Genomic DNA, 20,385 nt, shown 5'->3' with positions numbered 1-20,385 from the left:
TAGCATTGTAGAAATAGACATGAATGTGTGTAGAAATTGCACAATTTCAAACTGTCAAACTCTCTGAATTATCCAAATTATCAAAACGAATAGTCAAAGACAACTGTCAAAAGGAACTCTGAGATTGTCAAGGCATTTAAAACCCCACCCATTTAATTCTTAAAAATAAAGGATCAAGAGTCATAGATTAGCATATGTGAGGGTTTCTGGGATGGTTGAAGGGCATAGACTAACATTGAGATTACGAGGAGTCATGGGGTTGTATGGAGGGAATGTAGGGACATTGGGGAAACAATGAGATGGTATGGCAGGGTCATGGGAGTGTATGCAGAGCTGAGGGTGGTGAGATGTGAAGGGTGGAGGATGTTTTATGCTTTTTTTAAAAGTTTACTGCAATTCTGGAGCATCAGGGTACACCTTTTGCCCTCTCTGCCTGCACACCCAAAATCCTCCACACTTGCTCCAGGGTCATCCAGCCCACTCCCAGACAATTCCACCTCCCCAAAACAAAAATCTCAGCTTCTGGGCTATTTTCTTGCAGGTTAGATTTACAGAGCTGAGAAATGTCCCACTTGATCAGGAATAAAAATCTGAGTCACTATTACTAATCTTCAGATGACATTACATTAGACATTGTTAAGTGCACTTTCTCTTCACTGTTGAATTGTTTGTGTTGCCCCATTCTTTCTATTGTACAACAAAATGCTGCAGCTGCTACAAATCTCAAATCCAGAAGAAACTGCAGAAAATGCTCAGCAGGCCGGTCATTTGGTGAGAGGGAAAATGTTACATTTTCAGGTCTCTGGGCCTTCATCAAAGTTGGAAAAAAATTGAAAAGTATCAGGTACAGAGGCATTGGTATGGGATAGGGGCTCAAGGGAAGGTGACACGAGAAAGAATGAAAGGGAAAGCTTATGACTGAATGGAAGGTAGGAGTGATTTAATGGTAAGACAGATTATGGTGCAAGGCAAAGGAATGGAACAAGTAAAGAAGCAGAAGGATTTATCTGGTGGAGATAAGTAGCAATTCCAGGTCCAAATATGGTTATTATCAAAAATAGTTGATCTCATTGCTGAGTCTAGCTGACTGTCATAAAATAATATTTTATTAATTTAGGCGAAACATTTCTTAGGTTTCTGAATTCTAAAATCTCAGTTGTCTTTGACAGATAGGAAGGGATAATAACTAAAGCATAAAAGACGAAGTTGATTTGAAACCATTGTTTGAAAGGGATGCAGTAGCAGAAAGATAAATAGAACATGCAAGTGAATTGTACGATAGTCCAAATCAAAGGAATCCTCAAGACAGAGAGGCAAACAAAGTGCAAAACATGATGATATCAAAGATAAAGAATATTGTGAAGTTGATATGTAACAGGGAAAACTCCAGGTATAGATGAAGGAACAGTAAAACATCTGAAAGCACTTGAAAAAAATAGGATCAGAAGTGTAAACAAGAATTTGTGATCAGACATATACCAAAGGAGATACTCCAAATGTCTTAAGATATTAATTATTTATTATCTAACAACACACAAGCAAAGGAGTGCAATCGTTTTAGAAATATAAACTTAATAAGTTCATATATGACTTAGAAGCAGAATTAGGTCCTTCAGCCCTTAGAGTTTTCCCTACCATTCAATGAGGTCATCGTTGATCTGATAATCCTCAACTCCACGTTCCTGCCATTTCACTATAACCTTGACTCCCTTACTGATTGCAAATCCTTCTATCTCAATCTTGATTATACTTGATGATACGATCATGGTAACCTTCTGCAGTAAAGAACTGCACAGAATCACAATCTTCTGAGAGAAGAAATTCCTCTTCATCTGTGTCCCAGCAATATAAATACCAATCTTCAGCCAATTCAATTCACTTCATGCAATATCAAGAAATAGTTGGGGACACTCGATACTGCAGATACCTATGGGGCCCAACATTATTCTGGCAGTAGTACTGAAGACCTGTGCTCCAGAACTTGCTGCTCCAATGGCCAAGCTCGTCCAGTACAGTCACAACACTGGCATTTACCCGGCAATGTGGAAACTTGCCTAAGTATGTCTTGTGCATAAAAAAGAGAAATCTAACCAGCCAATTACCGCCCCATCAGTTTACTCTTGATCATCAGTAAAGTGATGGAGGTTGTCATCAACAGTGCTATCAAGCAGCACTTGCTCAGCAATACCCTGCTCAGTTACACCGCGTTGGGTTCCACCAGGGCTACTCAGCTCCTGAGCTCATTACAGCCTTAGTTCATACCTGGACAAAAAAGCTGAATTCCAGAGGCAAAGTGGGAGTGGCAGCCCTTTATATCAAGGCTGCATTTGACTGAGTGTGGCATCAAGGAGCCCTAGCAAAACTGGAATCAATCAGTATTGGGGGCAAACTCTCTACCGGTTGGAGTCATACCTGGCACAAAGGAAGATGGTCATGGTTGTTGGAGGTCAGTCATCTCAGCTCCAGGACATCTCTGCAGGAGTTCCTCATGGTAGTGTCCCAGGCTCAACCTGTAAGAGCCTTTCCTTCATCATAAAATCAGAAGTGGGGATGTTCACTGATGATAGCACAATGTTCAGCAACATTCACGACTCCTCAGATTCAGAAGCTGTCCATGTTCAAATGCAAAACGATTTGGGCAATATCCAGGCTTGGACTGACAGGTGGCAAGTAACATTCATGCCACATAAATGCCAGGCTGTGACCATTACCAATAAGAGACAATCTAACCACTATCCCCTAACATTCAATGGTGTTACAATCAATGAATTCCCCACTACAACTGGGGGTTGCCATTGACCAGACACTCAACTAGAGTCATCATATAAACACAATTGCTACAAGACCAGATCAAAGGCTGGGAATACTGTGGCGAGTCACTCATCTCCTGACTCCCTAAAGACTGTCCACCAACTACAAGGCACAAGTCAGAAGTGTGATGGACTACTCCCTATTTGCAGCCCCAACATTACTCAAGAAACTCGACACCATCCAGGATGAAGCAGCCCACTTGATTGATACCATATCACAGGTATCCAATCCCTCCATCACCAACGCACAGCATGTATTATCTATAAAACTGCACTGTAGAAAAACACTGAAGAACCTCAGACAGCACCTTCCAAACTCATGACCACTTCCATCCAGAAGGACAAGGGCAGCAGATATATGGAAACACCACCACCTTCAAGTTCTCTTCCAAGCCACTCACCATTCTGACTTGGAAATATATTGCCGTTCCTTCACTGTCACTGGGTCAAAATCCTGGAATTCCCTCCCTAATGGCATTATGGATCAACTCACAGCAGGTGGACTGCAGCGGTTCTAGATGTCAGCTCACCATCACCAATGCTCAGGTGGCCAACTAGAGACGGGCTATAATTGCTAGCTAGCCAGTGACATCCATATCCCACCAATGAAGAAAAGAAAAATTCTTAGATTGTGCACTCTGCTCCTAGATTCTTCCACAAGGGGAAACAGCCCTTCTTTTTTTTAAAAAAACTATCCTAAGAATCTTGTATGTTTCAATAAGATCATATTTCATTCTTCTAAATTCCAATCACTATGGGCCCTGACCTACTGAACCTCTCATCTAAGACAATCTCTTCATAAATGGTATCTGTCTGGTGAATCTTCTCTGGACTGCCTCCACAGCCAGTATATCTTTCATTTGATAAAGGGCCCTAAACTGTTCATAGTATTCCAGCTATGGTCTAGCTACTGCCTTGTATGGTTTTAGCAAAATCTTCCTACCTTTACACTCCACCCCATTTAAAATAAAGTCCACTTCTAATTTGTCTTCTCTTTTGAACTTGGATTGTTAGCATTTTGTGATATATGCACAAAGACTCCCATTTCCCACAGTTCTATAGCTTTCTACAGTCTTTCTCCATTTAAGTTCTTCCATAATCTCACATTTTTTCCACATTATATTCCATCTGGCAAGTTTTTGCCCACTCGCTTAATTTATCTATATCCCTCTCAGACTCTGTGTAATTCTAATCACTTGCCCTCCATCTATTTTGTGTCATCTGCAAACTTGACTATAGTACATTCACTTTCTAAATGCTGTCAGATCTGCTGAGTTTCTCTTGTCTCAATTATAGAAGGAAGAAGAATCTGTATTGTGGATCAGAGCTCTGTTTGGTAATTTTGGTTGGCCTGAAAATGCAAGGATCTCCAACCAGAAATGGTTTGAACTTTCATTGAAAAGATGTAGAAGTTATGCCATCATACAGTCCATGTCATTTTCCAGCCATGGGGATACCACTGAATGAGTATTATTTTACTATCCAGGACATTTGCAGGGTAGCTCAGGGATCTGCTTCATACAAGAACTGGATGAAAAGGGCACTACAAAGAAATAATAATAACAATAAAGTAAATTCTGCAACGTCTGTTTTCATTTTCCCTACTGGCCATTGAGCACTTACGAGATGTCATAGTAATTTCTCTGCTGTTTTAATTTTGCTCCCATGTTTTACTTTTATTTTCTTTGTAGACACACTGCAGTGAAGTAGAGGTAGCGTTTGGAAAAATAAACCTCTCACACAACAGCATAACCTTCACTTTGACAGCCAAACGAGTGGTCAAAGGTCAAGTTGTTGTTTCATCTGTAGTTCAACTTCCCTTCCTACTTGACTACTGCCTTTTTATCCTCTACTCCTTTCATCTTTAGCAAAGAATGCCAATGGCTTGCTATTGGCCTTTGGAGTATTTCCAAAGGATTTCAGATTTTGTCCTTTTGATAATGATTTTTGCCATGTGCAGTCTTATTACGAGTAAGGACATTGATAACCTGGCTTCGCTGGAACTTGGCTCAGTGACTGAAACCTCCCCATGTGATGGTGCTTTCCACTGACAGATCTGCCATTACACTTGCGCTGTTTTCCTCAGCCAAATGTTCTTTGTATAGCTTTAATTTCATTTAAGCCCTCCTGCTCAAAGTATAATGCCATGGATACTCTGCATGACCCTACATTTCACTATCGATCTAAGTCTTGGACACAGCTACAGGGCCAGGTTCATCCTGACTTAGAATAATGAGATTGTATCAATAGCTTCAATGTTAAATTGAGAGACTATAGCAAAGCATGGACTGAATGAGGAGAAATATTATATACTATTCAATGCTAAAAATTATAGATACAAATCAAAAAGATAGAGACGATGAAAGACAACTGATGGTCAATGGGGGAATTAAAGAGCTTCCCAATCACTGTGGCCTTGGTGTTAATATTGTGGGATTGGATTGTAAAAACTCAAGAAACCAAGAACTACGTAGATGGAATCAAAATGTATGTTATACGTTACTGACCCAGTCTTTTCTCCAACATACTACAGTGAACATAGTGAAAAGGAAGGCTGTGTAATTTTTTAATAAATTCATACTGTATCTTGTAATGTGCTACATTAGGGACTTGTTACAATGTTTTAAGCAGATGGTATTAAAAGGAGTTTATTGATTCGGCAGCTGGAAGATAAAGAGCAAATGTAGTGGAACAATCAAAAACAAAAATTGCTGGAAAATCTCAGCAGATCTGGCAGCATCTTGGAGAGACAGCAGAGTCAAGGTTTCAGGTCGAATGTCTCTTGTTCAGAACTGAACACTGGAACAAAGCCCAATTTCCATGAGAATAAATAAGTCCAGAAGAAGTTGCTATTGGAATCTTTCAGTTCTCATGAGGATTGCGGAGGCTGAAAACTGGCCAAACATAGATTGTCACAACTGAGAAACAGGCTGGTCACAGATTGTTGTTAATGGAGAAATGGGCTAGTCATGATTGTTGCTAATGCTGAAATGGACCAGGCAAAAAGCAGAGATGTCTTTTAGCATGGAGCTGGGTGAACTTGGTCAGGTATCTGAAAGAGCTCAGGCAAAGGTAGATCAACCATCCAATCCTGCCTGGTTTCTCAGAGAAACTGTGCAGCTGAAGCACAGAGCAGATATTCACTACTGAGAGTACTAAACTGTCTGATGATTATATTAATAGAAATCAAACAAACCTGTGTTCGGGGTCACTGATATCCAGAGGAGACCTCCGAATTACAGGAAACGCTAAAAGGAAGCTTTCCATAGAGACTTGAAATGTCCAATCACAATTGATTTATTGCAACATGGGCTCTCTCTTAAAAGAAAGTGATTTATGAGGAAAGAAAAGTAAAGGATGCGAAGTAAAACCAAGAAAACAAATGAAATAGATCTAAAAGCTTCGCCTGTTGTATCATTTTTGACTGATAACCAGTTTTATTGAATTTAATAACTGCTTTGAAACATTCAATTTATTTTCAGTTGCATCAATTCCATATTTTAAAGTGTTTGCCCAAAATTAATTGTAGTTAACTTTCTTTCCTAAGGGCCAACACATTTGAGCAGCAAAAGACTATAAAGTTAAAATGCACTACAATTCATTTCCCAAAATAGTCAAAGACCAATTTGAAGTTTTTTTTTATTTTAAGGCTACTCCGTGATTTTGTACTTGCAACATTTTATACTACAATGTTCTTGAAATTGCCCAATGTACCTCTGAGATACATGTTTGCAACATGTTCTTCTATTAAAATAATGGGCAAGTGAATTTGAAATTGAGTATCAGAAACAATTCTGGATCCATTAGTGCTGCAGGGGAAGCAGCAGCAGAGAATGTTAATTTTAAAACTTAAATTTCTTCTTGCACTGAGACATTAGCATGAATGCTATTCCTAGCTGGGAAGAGGGTCCAGATGCACATCTGATCATGATGTGGACCTTTTCTTTCATTTTTAAAACAAAATAATTCTTGGGAAGTGAATGTTACTGGCAAGATGCACATTTATTGCCCATTTCTGATGGTGAGCCCTGACAACGGAATAACTAATGAACCTTTCTTATTGTTGTAGTGGAATTTGAGCTCAGGTTTCATGAACATGAGTCTAGGTTTCTGGATTACTAGCCCCTAACATCACCACTGCGCCAGCTTCCCAACTCTTAACCATACCACATTGGCAAAAGGTGTTGATAGATCTGGGTTGGCTGCAAATTTTTTCATTCAAATTCTAACAGAAGCACCCACACTCTCTGCTAATACTAATGCTTTGGTCCAGAATTTAAAAAGGTTTGGAATTTTTCTTTCAGGTCTTGTGTCCCTTTTTAAAAGCCTTGCTATCTCTTTAGGTGCTATAGGGCTAGTCTTGCTGTCAAATCATCTAGATTTTACAGTCTTGAACATTGGAATGAACATTCTCTGAGATTCCATACTTGCCAATCAGCAAACCGACGTGTTGATGTCCGGTTTCGGAGGTCAATACCACGCACAGTCCTCAGAGATTCACACACCACAGATAGAAATTAGAGAGCGTACTGAAGGATGAAGTATGTCAGTTCACTGCACTTCAGCACAGGCAAGTTCTTGCAATTCAAGAACCAACTATATTTGGGCAATTTGATAAACATCTTTCGCTGAGGTTTCACTAATTGTCTTCCAACAGTAGTAATCTCAGTGTTAACCTTGGGTACAACCCATAGAGTGCACAACCCGGGAAATGGAGCTGTTTGGAATGCGCCTCATCAAACACCATTGCCTGTCCTTCCAGATGGGCATTCCAGAAGGAGATGGAGGCAGGGGTGCAGGGGGAAGGTCCAATGCCATCATCTTGACGGCTGAATGCTGTGCACAGCTGCAACATGACACTGTGAGCAAAAGGGTTTATCAGCTTGGACCTTGTCAGCTTTCCTTTGTAGCTGCTTCTTTCCTCCAACACAGCCAGTTTAATGCAACTAATACTGATGCTTCATTTTTATTAACGTCGATGTGTTGTTCTATCAATTTCTTCAACTGTGATCTGTACTAGAGCATGACACACAATTACAATTACAGTCAATACCACTTTTACAGTCAGCATTGTTATAGCAAATTAGACTGGAAGACAAACATGATAAAATTTGTATGCTGGCCCTCATTTACATTTACAAACCTCAGCAAAATACTCAGCTGTACATTAACATGAGAACATGGGGAAAGATCAGTGAAAGTTTATCAATGGTAACACAGAAAATAACTACCCATAACTACTCTTAGCATGTGGATTGGCTTCAGGGCACAGAACAGTTTGACTTCATTTCCATTTTAGATCACTGCCATTGAATTCCCAATCATTTTATTTTAATGGTGAATGTCTAATATTCTTAATTGTATGATTGCCTTAAAAAGATCAAGCCTGGCCCCTGTGACTGTTTGCCATTATTCAGATATTTAACTTTTTTCACAGTTTTATACTACACTGCAGTTTTTAAATTGATCTGCACTAATGATGTTTGCTAAGATTGTAAATGGGATGTAATTCAATGTTAAATACTTTGCAAGTTTCTAGTTGAGGGAACATATAATTACACCAGCTTGCAAGAAAGAGGATATGTCTCTGGCAAAGAATTTCAACATTTACCAACAGATGAGATATCAGAAATGAATTATACAACTGTGGAGATCCTCGTGAATTATGGGTTATCTTTATCCTTTCTGTGATCTAATTTACCTTCAGCCTCTTTACATTTGCCACTGTCTTAAATACTACCTATCATTTAATTAGGAAATAAAGCAACTATATTTCATTCAGAAAACTTGCAAGTTTGGCAGTCGAGTAATTTTGATTTCAAAGCCTGTGAATAAAATAATCAATTTGTAGTTAAAGCAGTTCAGCTAAATGATACCTTTTCTGATCTCACAACTCTATATTAAACTGATAGTGCAGTGTGGAGGGATAATTCCCTCAGTCTGGATAAGGACCCTCAGTAACACCGTGGACGTTGGTGTGCCTAACCTACTTATTTAACCACCCTTATGGTTCCAAAGAGACCCTGGAGCGCAGGTTCATAGTCCCTTGAAAGTAGGGTTGCAGGTAGACAGGGTAGTGAAGAAGGTGTTTGGTATTCTTGCCCTTACTGCTCAGTAGAGTGAGTATAGGAGTTGGGAAGTCATGTTGCAGCTGTCCAGGGCATTTGTTAGGCCACAATTGGAATACTGCATGCATTTCTGTTCTCTCCCTATAGGATAGATGTTGTAAAAACTGGAAAGGTTCAGAAAAGATTTACAAGGATGTTGCCAGAGCTGGAGGCTTTGAGCTATAGGGAAAGGTTGAATAGGCTGGGGTTATTTTCCCTGGAGTGTCGGAGGCTGATAGGTTTATAAAATCATGAGGGGCATGGACAGGGTAAATACTCAAGATTCTTTCTCCAGGGTAGGGAAGTCCAAAACTAGAGGGTTTGTGTGTAAGGTGAAGAGGGGAAAAATTGAAAAGGGATGTAAGGGGTAACTTTCTTATTCAGTGGGTCATACATGTATGGAATGAACTGTCAGAGGAATTGGTGGAGGCTGGTACAGTTACAAAATTTAAAAGGCATCTGAATGACTATATGAATAGGAAGGGTTTAGAGGGATAAGGGCCAAATGCCGGCAAATGAGATAAGACTAATTTAGGATATCTGGTGGGCATGGACGAGTTGGACTGAAGGGTCTGTTTCCGTGCTGTACATCTCTATGACTCTATGTTATATTAAATTTCTGAAGTTACCAGGCTGGTCAATAAACCCTATTAATAACACAAACATAAGCTCATTCTTTAGAAATATGTTTATGATTTTGCAGTACCTATGCCTGGCAGATACCTTCTGCAAATATTAAAAATACTTTGGAACAATTATATCCTTGATTCTATACATGGTACACATACCCCACCACAAAATCAGAAATTAGTTACAAAATAGATTTCACTCATTACAATTCCCTCCTTAAATTTCGGTTTCAGCATTTTTTTCTACCTACTTCTTCCAAATTTTTTTTGCCCTTCTTTTCAGCTCTGAACTTTTTCGCTCTTTCTCTTTCTTCCCCATCCATGCCGTTATTACTACTAGGCTTGACTATTTCAATGTTAAATGATTGATAAATCCCCTTGACCTGACAGGATCCATCCTAGAATTTAAATGAAGTTGCTTAGATTCTGGAGAAGTGTCTATGTCAAAGAATGTCAAAGCAAAGCATTCAGAAGTACATAATATAAGTAGGCAGAGTCAGCATTGCTCAATGAGGGAAACTCATGCCCGACAAATTCATTATAATTCTTTGATGTGGTAACAAATAGAATTGATGCAAGGGAAGCCGTGGATGAAATATATTTGGATTTCCATATAGCATTTGATAAGTATCAGATATTAGGCCACTTATTAAGAGCTCAAGATAGTCCATTAGCATGGATAGAGGATTGGCTAACAAATAGAAGGCAGAGAGTTGGGATAAGGGCAGCAGTTTTAGGTTGGCAAACTACAAGTAGTGGGGAATGTCTCCAGGATCAGTGCTTGAACCACATTTATTTACAATCAATATTGATGACTTGGCAGTTGGAATATAATGTGGGAAAATGTGAGGTTATGCACTTTGTTTGGAGGAATAGAGGATCTGAATATTACTTAAATAGAGAAAGGCTGCAGAAAGGTGCAGCACAGAAGGATTTCAATTTCCCCATGCATACAACCCAAGAAGTAAGTATTGAAGTTCAGCAGGTAATAGGAAAGGCAAATGGAATGTTGGTCTTTACTTGAAAGAGAATGCAGTATAAAATCAGGGAGGTTGTGCTAAAACTACGCAAGACAGTACTTAAATACACCTGGAATACTGTTGACAGTATTGATCCTCTGATCTACCGGCACTAGAGGCAGACAAGAGAAAATTCATTAGATTGATTGTGGGAATGGAAGGATAACCATCTGACAAGACATTGAGCATTTTGCGCCTTCACTTAGTGAAGTTTAGAAAAATGAGAGGCGATCTTGTTAAATACTGTATATGTTATCTCATTTGGCTGGACAGTTGGTCTGTAACGTAGATCAATACCTACAGCGTCGGTCTAATTCCTGCACCAGCTGAGGTAACCATGAAGGACTCTCCTTCTCAACATCCTCCCTTGCCTGAGATGTGGTGACCCTCAGGTTAACCAGCACCAGTCATCTCTCTCTTTCTAATGAGAGAGCAGCCCTATGATTTTGTAGGACTATAGCAAGTGTACATTTGCCTATTGGACACAAAATATTAACTTTGTTTCTCTGTCTACAGATGCTGCCAGAACTACTGGGTTTCTCCAGCACTTTGTTACTTTTTCATACTTTCAGGTTTCCTGGCTATTAAATCTCTCTCCCACTTTTCCTCCTGCTCTGTTTCTGCCCTACTGGTTATTTGGCTCAGTTTGGAATCAGGATATTTTTTGTATTGTAATTTTCAAAGATATTTCAGATGATCCATCAGAGCCAGGGGTCATTAAGCCAACATTACTGTGCTGAAATCAGCATAAAATTATATTTTTAAGATCTTTTTTATTATATCTTTCTTCTAAAAAATCAATTTAAAATCTCCTAAAATGTCACAGCAGTGTTTTGGCTTAAATCAGCATTTTCTGAGAACCATTTTATCAGTTTTCAGCAACCAGGGAAGATGCTAGTCATAATAATATTTTTTAAAATTATATTGATATTTTTCACTTTCAAATCTCCTGAAAACCCTGGACTTGCCATTTTGATATTACTTCTAATTCATTATCTTTATTACTTAGTACTTATAAAAATTAAGTATTGATTGTAATGCTGCTTACCCATGTATGGCTTGGTCCCAGCCATTGATGTGGCTTTGTCAGAGTCCTTCACCACTGTTGCTATGTTGAAATCAGTGATGTGAACATGCCCTTCAAAAAAAAACAAACAATTTGAATTTAAAAAGGAAATTCTCTGCAAAAACAAAGGGAAGAAATGTAACATTTTCATCCACAATATTGGAAAGAAACATGTTGGCAGAACAGCGGTCAGTATTTAAACTTGCAAAGAATTGTTGAAAAAAATAAATTAGGATTTGCAGGCAAGAGCGGAGTTACTTTGCCACATTGGACAATGTGTTCTCAACTTGGAGGTTAATATCCATTTTGATATTCAGGAATTTCAGGAATACAGATCCTGGTAAGCTTTATAGCTTCGGAAGCAGGGGTGAGCGCTCTGGTCCATTGATGTCTTAAGTACAACTTTACATTGGCTTCTCTGACAAAAGTTCAATGATTTAGGAGAATAAGAGACCGTGATTTTATTTGGTGTGGATTCTGTATGATAAAGTATAACCTTACTGGTTTTCTTTTGTAAATCTGCAAAAGTGAGTAGAGTGGGTTCTTTTTTAATTATATTTTGTTGCTGACGTTAGACAGGATGCAGAGCCGGGCTGAGAAACGGCAAATGGGGTTCAACTTGGATAAATGTGAAGTGATGCATCTTGGAAGGTCAAACTTGAATGCTGAATATAGAATTAAAGATAGGATTCTTGGCAGTGTGGAGGAACAGAAGGAGCTTGGTGTTCATGTACATACATCTCTCAAAGTTGCCACCCACGTGGATAGGGTTGTTAGGAAAGCATATGATTCTTTGGCTTTTATTAACAGGGGGATCGAGTTTAAGAATCGCAAGGTTTTGCTACAGATCTACAAATCCCTGATGAGACAACACTTGGAATATTGTGTCTGGTTCTGGTTTCCGTACTACAGGAAAGATACAGAGGCTTTGGAGAGGTTGCAACGAAGGTTTACCAGGATTCTGTCGAGACTGGAGGGCTTGCCTTATGAAGAGAGGTTGAATAAGCTCGGACTTTTCTCTCTGAAGAGAAGGAGAAAGGGAGGTGACCTGATTGAGATATACAAGATAATGAGAGGAAAAGATATAGTCAATAGCCAGAGACTTTTCCCCAGGGCAGGACTGACTGGACAAAGGGTCAAAGTTTTAAGATATTAGGAGAAAGGTATAGAGGGGACGTCAGGGAGAGTTGTGAATGCATGGAATGCGTTGCCAGCGGTGGTGGTGGAAGCAGAGGCATTGGGGATATTTAAGCGACTGCTGGACATGCACATGGATAGCAGTGAATTGAGGGGTAAGTAGGTTAAGGTATTTTGCTTTACATTAGGATTAATCCTCAGCACAATATCGTGGGCCAAAGGGCCTGTTCTGTGCTGTACTTTTCTATGTTCTATGTTAAACTTTAAAGGTGTAAAAACATAGAGAGGGGTTTGGGAGTCCTGGGAGATAGTGGGAAAAGCGATTAGTTTGAAACTGTTACAGTTGGGAAAAGGAGCAAGTGGAGTTTAATGCGGAAAAGTGTGAGGTGATTCATTTTGGAAGGAGCAAAAGGAATAAAGAGTCCTGGGCTAATGGTAAGGTTCTTGGTAGTGTAGATAAGCAGAGAGATCTTGGTGTCCATGTACATAGATCACTGAAATTTGCCACACAGGTTGATAGGGTTGATAAGAAGCCATATAGTGTGTTAGCTTTTATTGGTAGAGGGATTGAGTTTTGGAGCCATGAGGTCATGCTGCAGCCGTATGCTGGTGTGGCCACATTTGGAGTATTGCATACAGTTCTGGTCACAGTGGTATGGGAAGAATGTGGAGGTTTTGGAAAGGGTTCAAAGGAGATTTACCAGAATGTTGCCTGGTACAGAGGGAAGGTCTTACAAAGAAAGGCTGAGGGACTTGAGGCTGCTTTCATTGGAGAGAACGTTGAGAGGTGACATAATTGAGACATACAAGATAATCAGAAGGTTAGACAGGATGGACAGTGAGAGCCTTTTTCCTCGGATGGTGATGGCTAGCACAAGGGGGCACAGCTTTAGAGTGAGGGGTGGTAGATATAGGACAAATATCAGAGGTAGTTTCTTTACTCAGTGAGTGGTAGGGGTGTGGAACACCCTGCCTGCAATGGTAGTGGACTCGCCAACTTAAATTAGCATTTAAATAGTCATTAGATAGACATATGGATGAAAATGGAATATTGTAGGTTAGATGGGCTTCAGATTGGTTTCACAGGTTGGTGCAACATTGAGGGCCAAAGGGTCTGTACTGCGCTGTAATGTTCGATGCTCTATGAGTCAAGCAGTCAAGGCAGGCAAGAACAAAGCAGAGAATGAGGTGTGACTAATAAATTAAACTGCATTTATTTCAATACAAGAGGTCTAACAGGGAAGGCAGATTAACTCAGGGCATGGTTAGGAACATGGGACTGGGATATCATAGCAATTTCAAAGATGTGGCTCAGGGATGGACAGGACTGGCAGCTTAATGCTCCAGGCTATAGATGCTATAAGAATGATAGAAAAGTGGGGGGCTGAGAGAGGAGGGAATGTGGTGTTTATGATTAGGGATAACATTACAGCTGTACTAATGGAGGATATTCCTGGCAATACGTGGGTGGAACTGAGAAATAAGAAAGGGATGATCATCTTTTTGGGATTGTACTATTGACCCCCCAGTAGTTAGGGGGAAATTGAGAAACAAATTTGTAAGGAGATCTCAGTTATCTGAATGAATAATAAGGTGGTTATGGTAGGGGACTTTTACTTTCCAAACATAGACTGGGACTGCCATAATGTTAAGGGCCTGGATGGAGAAGAATTTGTTAGGTGTGTATGAGAAAATCTTTGGATTCAGTATGTGGATGTACCTACTGGAGAAGGTGCAAAACTTGATCTATTCTTTGGAAATAAGGCAAAGCAGGTGACTGAGGTGTCAGTGGGGGTGCACTTCGTGGCCAGTGAGCATAATTCTATTAGTTTTAAAGTAGCGATGGAAAAGAATAGATTGGATCTAAAGGTTGAAGTTCTAAATTGGAGGAAGGCTAATTTTGAAGATATTAGGCAAGAACTTTCAAAGATTGATTGGAAGTGGATGTTCACAGGTAAAACAATGACTAGAAAATGGGAAGCCTTCAAAAATGAGATGCTGAGTGTCCAAAGACAATATATTCCCATTAGGGTGAAAGGCAAGGCTGGTAAGTGTAGGGGATCCTGGATGACTAGAGTAATTGAGGTTTTGGTCAAGAATAAGAAAGAAGCATATGTCAGGTATAGACAGCAGAAATCAAGTGAATCCTTAGTAGAGTATAAAGGGAATAGGCGTATAGAATCATAGAATCTCTACAGAGTGGAAACAGGGCCTTTGGCCTCATAAGTCCACACTGACCCTCTGAAGAGTAACCCACCCAGATCGATTTGGCAACCCTATATTTACCTCTGACCAATCCACCTAACCTACATACCCCTGAACACTGTGGGCAATTTAGCATGACCAATCCACCTAACCTACATACCCCTGACACTGTGGGCAGTTTAGCATGACCAATCCACCTAACCTACATACCCCTGAACACTGTGGGCAATTTAGCATGACCAATCCACCTAACCTACATACTCCTGACACTGTGGGCAGTTTAGCATGACCAATCCACCTAACCTACATACCCCTGAACACTGTGGGCAGTTTAGCATGACCAATCCACCTAACCTACATACCCCTGAACACTGTGGGCAATTGAGCATGACCAATCCACCTAACCTACATGCCCCTGAACACTGTGGGCAATTTAGCATGACCAATCCACCTAACCTACATACCCCTGAACACTGTGGGCAGGTTAGCAAGACCAATCCATCCAACCTACATACCCCTGAACACTGTGGGCAATTGAGCATGACCGATCCACCTAACCTTTGGATTGTGGAGGAAACTGGAGCACATAGAGGAAACCAATGCAGACACGGGGAGAAGGTGAAAACTCCACACAGACAGTTGCCAGAGGCTGGAATCGAAGTCTTAAGAGGGAAATCGGGAGGGCAAAAAGGGGACACAAGAAAGTTTTGGCAAATAGGGTTAAGGAGAATTCAAAGGGATTCATTTTGGGAAAGCAAGTCTTAGCCGGACTTATACACTTTATGGTAAGGTCCTCCTGAGCGTTGCTGAATAAAGAGACCTTGGACTGCAGGTTCATAGCTCCTTGAAAGTGGAGTTGCAGGTAGATAGGATAGTGAAGAAGGCGTTTGGTATGCTTTCCTTTCTTGAGTACAGGAGTTGGAAGGTCATGTTACAGCTGTACAGGACATTGGTTAGGAATATTGCGTGCAATTCTGATCTCCTTCCTATCGGGAAGATGTTGTGAAACTTGAAAGGGTTCAGAAAAGACTTACAAGGATGTTGCCAGGGTCGGAGGATCTGAGCTACAGGGAGAGGCTGAACAGTCTGGGGCTGTTTTCCCTAGAGCGTCGGAGGCTGAGGGGTGACCTTATAGAGGTTTACAAAATTATGAGGGGCATGGATAGGATAAATAGACAAAGTCTTTTCCCTGGGGTTGGGGAGTCCAGAACTAGAGGGCATAGGTTTAGGGTGAGAGGGGAAAGATATAAAAGAGACCTAAGGGGCAACTTTTTCACGCAGAGGGTGGTACATATATGGAATGAGCTGCCAGAGGATGTGGTGGAGGTTGGTACAATTGCAACATTTAAGAGGCATTTGGATGGGTATATGAATAGGAAGGATTTGGAGGGATATGGGTCGGCGCTGGCAAGTGGGACTAGATTGGGTTGGGATATCTGATCGGCATGGACGGGTTGGGCTGAAGGGTCTATTTCCATGCTGTACATCTCTATGACTCAATGACTCCAGACATACATTAAGGACAAAAGAGGAACTATGAAGAGAATAGGCACAGGAAATGGGGAAGATACTAAATGATATTTTGCATTAGTGTTTAGTGTGGCGGAGGATTTGGAAGATAGGAAACGTGGAGCAATAGTGACATCTTGAAAAATATCCAAATTAAAAAGAAGGAAGTGTTGGATGTCTTAAAACTCATAAAGGTGGATAAATCCTCACCTGATCAGGTGTACCCTAGAACTCTCTGGGAAGCTAGAGAAGTGATTGCTGGGCCTCTTGCTGAGATATTTGTATCATCAGAAGCCCCAGGCAAAGTGCCCAGAAGACTGGAAGTTGGCTAACGTGGTGCCATTATTTAAGAAAGGTGGTAAGGAAAAACCAGGGAACTATAGACCAGTGAGTCTAATATCAGTGGTGGGCAAGTTGTTGGAGGGAATCCTGAGAGACAGAATTTACATGTACTTGGAAAGGCAAGGTCTGATTAGGGATAGTCATCAAGGTTTTGTGCATGGGAAAATGTGTCCCACAAATGTGATTGAGTTTTTTGAGGAAGTAACAAAGAGGATTGATGAGGGTAGTACAATGGATGTGGTCTATAAGGACTTCAATAAGGTGTTCGACGAGGTTCCTCATGATAGACTGGTTAGTAAGGTTAGATCACATGGATAGGAGGGAGAACTAGAACATTTGGATTCAGACCTGGTTCGACGGTAGAAGACAGAACGTGGTGGTGGAGGGTTGCTTTTCAGACTGGAGGCCTGTGACCAGTGGTGTGCCACAAGAATCGATGCTGGGTCTACTGCTTTTCATCATTTATATAAATGATTTAGATGCGAACATAGGAGGTACAGTTAGTAAGTTTGCAGATGACCCTAAAATTGTGGCGTAGTCGACAGCCAAGAAGGTTACCTCAGAGTACCATGGGATCATGATCAGGTGAGCCAATGGGCTGAAAAGTGGCAGATAGTGGGTAACTTAGCATTTTGGAAAGGCAAATCAGGGCACAAATTATACATTTAATCATGAAGTCCTGGGGATTGTTGCTAAACAAAGAGACCATGGAGTGCAGGTTCAAGCTCCTTGAAAGTCACAGGTAGATAGGATAGTAAAGAAAACAATTGCTTTGCTTGCCTTTATTGGTCAGTGCATTGAACATAGAACTTGGGAGGGCATGTTGTGACTGTACAGGACATTGGTTAGGCCACTATTGGAATATTATGTACAATTCTGGTCTCCCTGGTATAGGAAGGATGTTGTGAAGCTTGAAAGAATTCAGAAAAGATTTACAAGGATGTTTCCAGGGTTGGAGGGTTTGAGCTATAGGGAGAGGCTGAAAGACTGGGGCTATTTTCTCCGAGGCTGAGGAATCACCTTGTAGAAGTTTAAAAAACTCATGAGGGGCATAAATAGAGTAAATAGACCAGGGTGGGGGAGTCCAGAGCTAGAGGGCATAGGTTTAAGGTGAGAGTGGAACCAAGGGGCAACATTTTCATGGGCTGGCAGAGGGTGTGGTGGAGGGTGATACAATTCCAACATTTAAAAGGCACCTAGATGGATATATGAATAGGAAGGATTTAGAGGGATTTGGGCCAAATGCTAGCAAATGGGACTAGATTTATTTAGGATATCTGGTCAGCGTGGACAAATTGGACTAAAAGGTCTGTTTCTGTGTTGTATGACTCTATAACTTCAGCAGAAAAAAAATTACTGACATAATTTAAGGTAAAATATTTGCTTTTGAGATCTGTAGCACTGTCCCCTCAGAAAGATCATATTCTCTAGATAATGTCAATACTAATATATAAAAAGAAAGCTCTGAAGCCATTAAATTTTTCTATTTACCTAATACTTATTAAATTTACTTCTTGAAAACTACAACCACTTAGGAAGCTCACAAGAATATCTAATGGATCTGAATAACATTTTCTTTTTTTAATGTGTAATTTGCTACAGATATTGAAATGTAGGCTTCACAAAGTTTATTTTTATGAAAAGGACAAGTTTAAAAATGCTGGAATATAGCCTGAAACACTAACAGAACATTAACCAAAATCTTTGCAATTAAGTTTTTAAAAGGAGGACCAATACAAAAGGTCAAAGCATAGCAAAGTTAGAAAAAGGAAGATTTTTTTTCTGTTGGGATCCTTATCAAATTCATGCCCGAGGGATTCCTGTAATTTCATAAATCAAAAACAAGTTTTAATTTTAGTTCGGGCCTCACGCTGTACTTGTGAGCAACAAATGAAAAGGGATTGAACCATTCCGAAAGGAGTGACAGAAATCATTAGTGCAATTGATATTTCTCTGCCAGAAAATTAGCATGTAGTGGCTATCAATGGATCCAGTGCAAAGCATAGCACAAGAAAATAAATGTTTTAAAACAGTGACTAGTATTTAATGACTAATGTTCTACCTGCACTTCGTAGCACCATTTCATGTAAATATTGGGGAGAATAGATGAAAAAGGAGGGAGACTTTTTGTGACTAGTCTTGATTCTTATCTGTTTTGTACTGCCTTATTTGGTAGTCATGTCCTGATTTCAACACTTCACTCAAAACGCTTTTGCAAATCCATTTAAATGACCTTGAGGCAACATTTCCTAGGTCCTTTACTGTATATAAATCATTCATTTTAAACCAGTGCTCAAATAGAAGTGTTTTGCATGGGAAGCCATTTTGAGGAGTACATTCTTATACAGGAACATGATTATTACCTTTAGAGGTTGAATGAAGCAGAATAGGGGATTAACCCCAGTGTTTTCCATCACCTAAGATAGATATGCTCTGCTTGAAACCAATCTCCTGAGGGCAGTACATTAGCGTAGCTGTGGGTTATCGTATGATTAGATACAAGAACGTACAATTGATGGGAACTGAAAACTGAGCTTGTAAATGAAATTCAAACAGCTGAGGTGATAAAGCAGAATAGGAGGTAAAAATCCTTAAAGACGTTAGAACTGTTTAAAAGTCATCTGAACCCAATTACTGACTGTTCCGAGATTGAAGACAGAGGTAATTAAGAGGCAAATGGAAAAAGATTTGACTAGGTTGTACTTTGCAGTAAGTCAGAATGTTCAAGTTTGAGTATCAATATTTCAACCATTCCATCACAATTGTTTGCACCAGACAAGGCAGGGTAAAAGGGTATTTTGAAAATGTAATATATATGCTAACTGCTGCACTGCAGCAAACTCCAGGAATATGCCTCTCTTGGCTTCACTGGTGATGAAGCAAGTCTGTCTCCAACGTACAAGAAGCTGACGTAAAAGTGGATAGACCTCACAGAAATAGTCTATTGAATCAATCAAAAGATAATGTCAAATTCCAAATGTAAATCAACAACACTCATTCTATCTCACCTCCAAGTTTTCAACCCATCTACACACTCTACGTTGTTACACTGCTATGTATAACAGTCACAACTGGTTCAGCAAAATTCACCTCCAACTATTTTTTTAAGTTAATTCACAGCATTCCCATCACAGCATTCCCATCACAGCATTCCCATCACAGCCTTCCCATTAACCCACCAGAGGGTAGTTAAGAATCAATCGTATTGTGTAGTTCTAGACTCACACATAGGCCAGACCAGGTAAGGACAGCAGTTTCCTTCCCTAAAAGACAGAATGAACCAGATGGATTTGCCTGCGAGCAACAACAGTTTCACAATCAGATATCTTTAAAAATATCTGCCATGATGGGATTTGAACTCAGGTCCCCAGAGCATTACCCAGATATCTGAGTTACTAGCCTAGTGATAATAATAACACTAGACTACCGCCTGTCTCAAAGCAATGAAAGCTATTGTCTTTGGTCACAGCCATGTCACTGCTCATTAGCCATCGACCCGATTCTGCCGCTCAGTGGATGACTGAAGCTGAATGAGACCATTCCAAGCCTGTGGGTCATACT

At 40.1% G+C, this 20,385-nt stretch overlaps 1 protein-coding gene across 2 annotated transcripts in view; it reads right to left on the bottom strand.

Annotated features, from left to right (window-relative positions):
• The window catches only part of LOC140485652 (serine/threonine-protein kinase 32B-like), a 349,305-nt gene that overhangs the window by 72,417 nt on the left and 256,503 nt on the right, over nt 1-20,385 (bottom strand). For both annotated transcript variants that reach the window (XM_072584023.1, XM_072584024.1), the window contains one exon: nt 11,614-11,703. In XM_072584023.1, the coding sequence (XP_072440124.1) occupies nt 11,614-11,703 (90 nt within the window). The remainder of the gene's footprint in view (nt 1-11,613; nt 11,704-20,385) is intronic.

The sequence above is a fragment of the Chiloscyllium punctatum genome, chromosome 14, assembly GCF_047496795.1.
Source record: "Chiloscyllium punctatum isolate Juve2018m chromosome 14, sChiPun1.3, whole genome shotgun sequence".
In the NCBI taxonomy this organism is placed as follows: Eukaryota; Metazoa; Chordata; class Chondrichthyes; order Orectolobiformes; family Hemiscylliidae; genus Chiloscyllium; species Chiloscyllium punctatum.
Note: the sequence above shows the minus strand (reverse complement) of the source record. Positions and strands in the feature narration are given on the sequence as shown.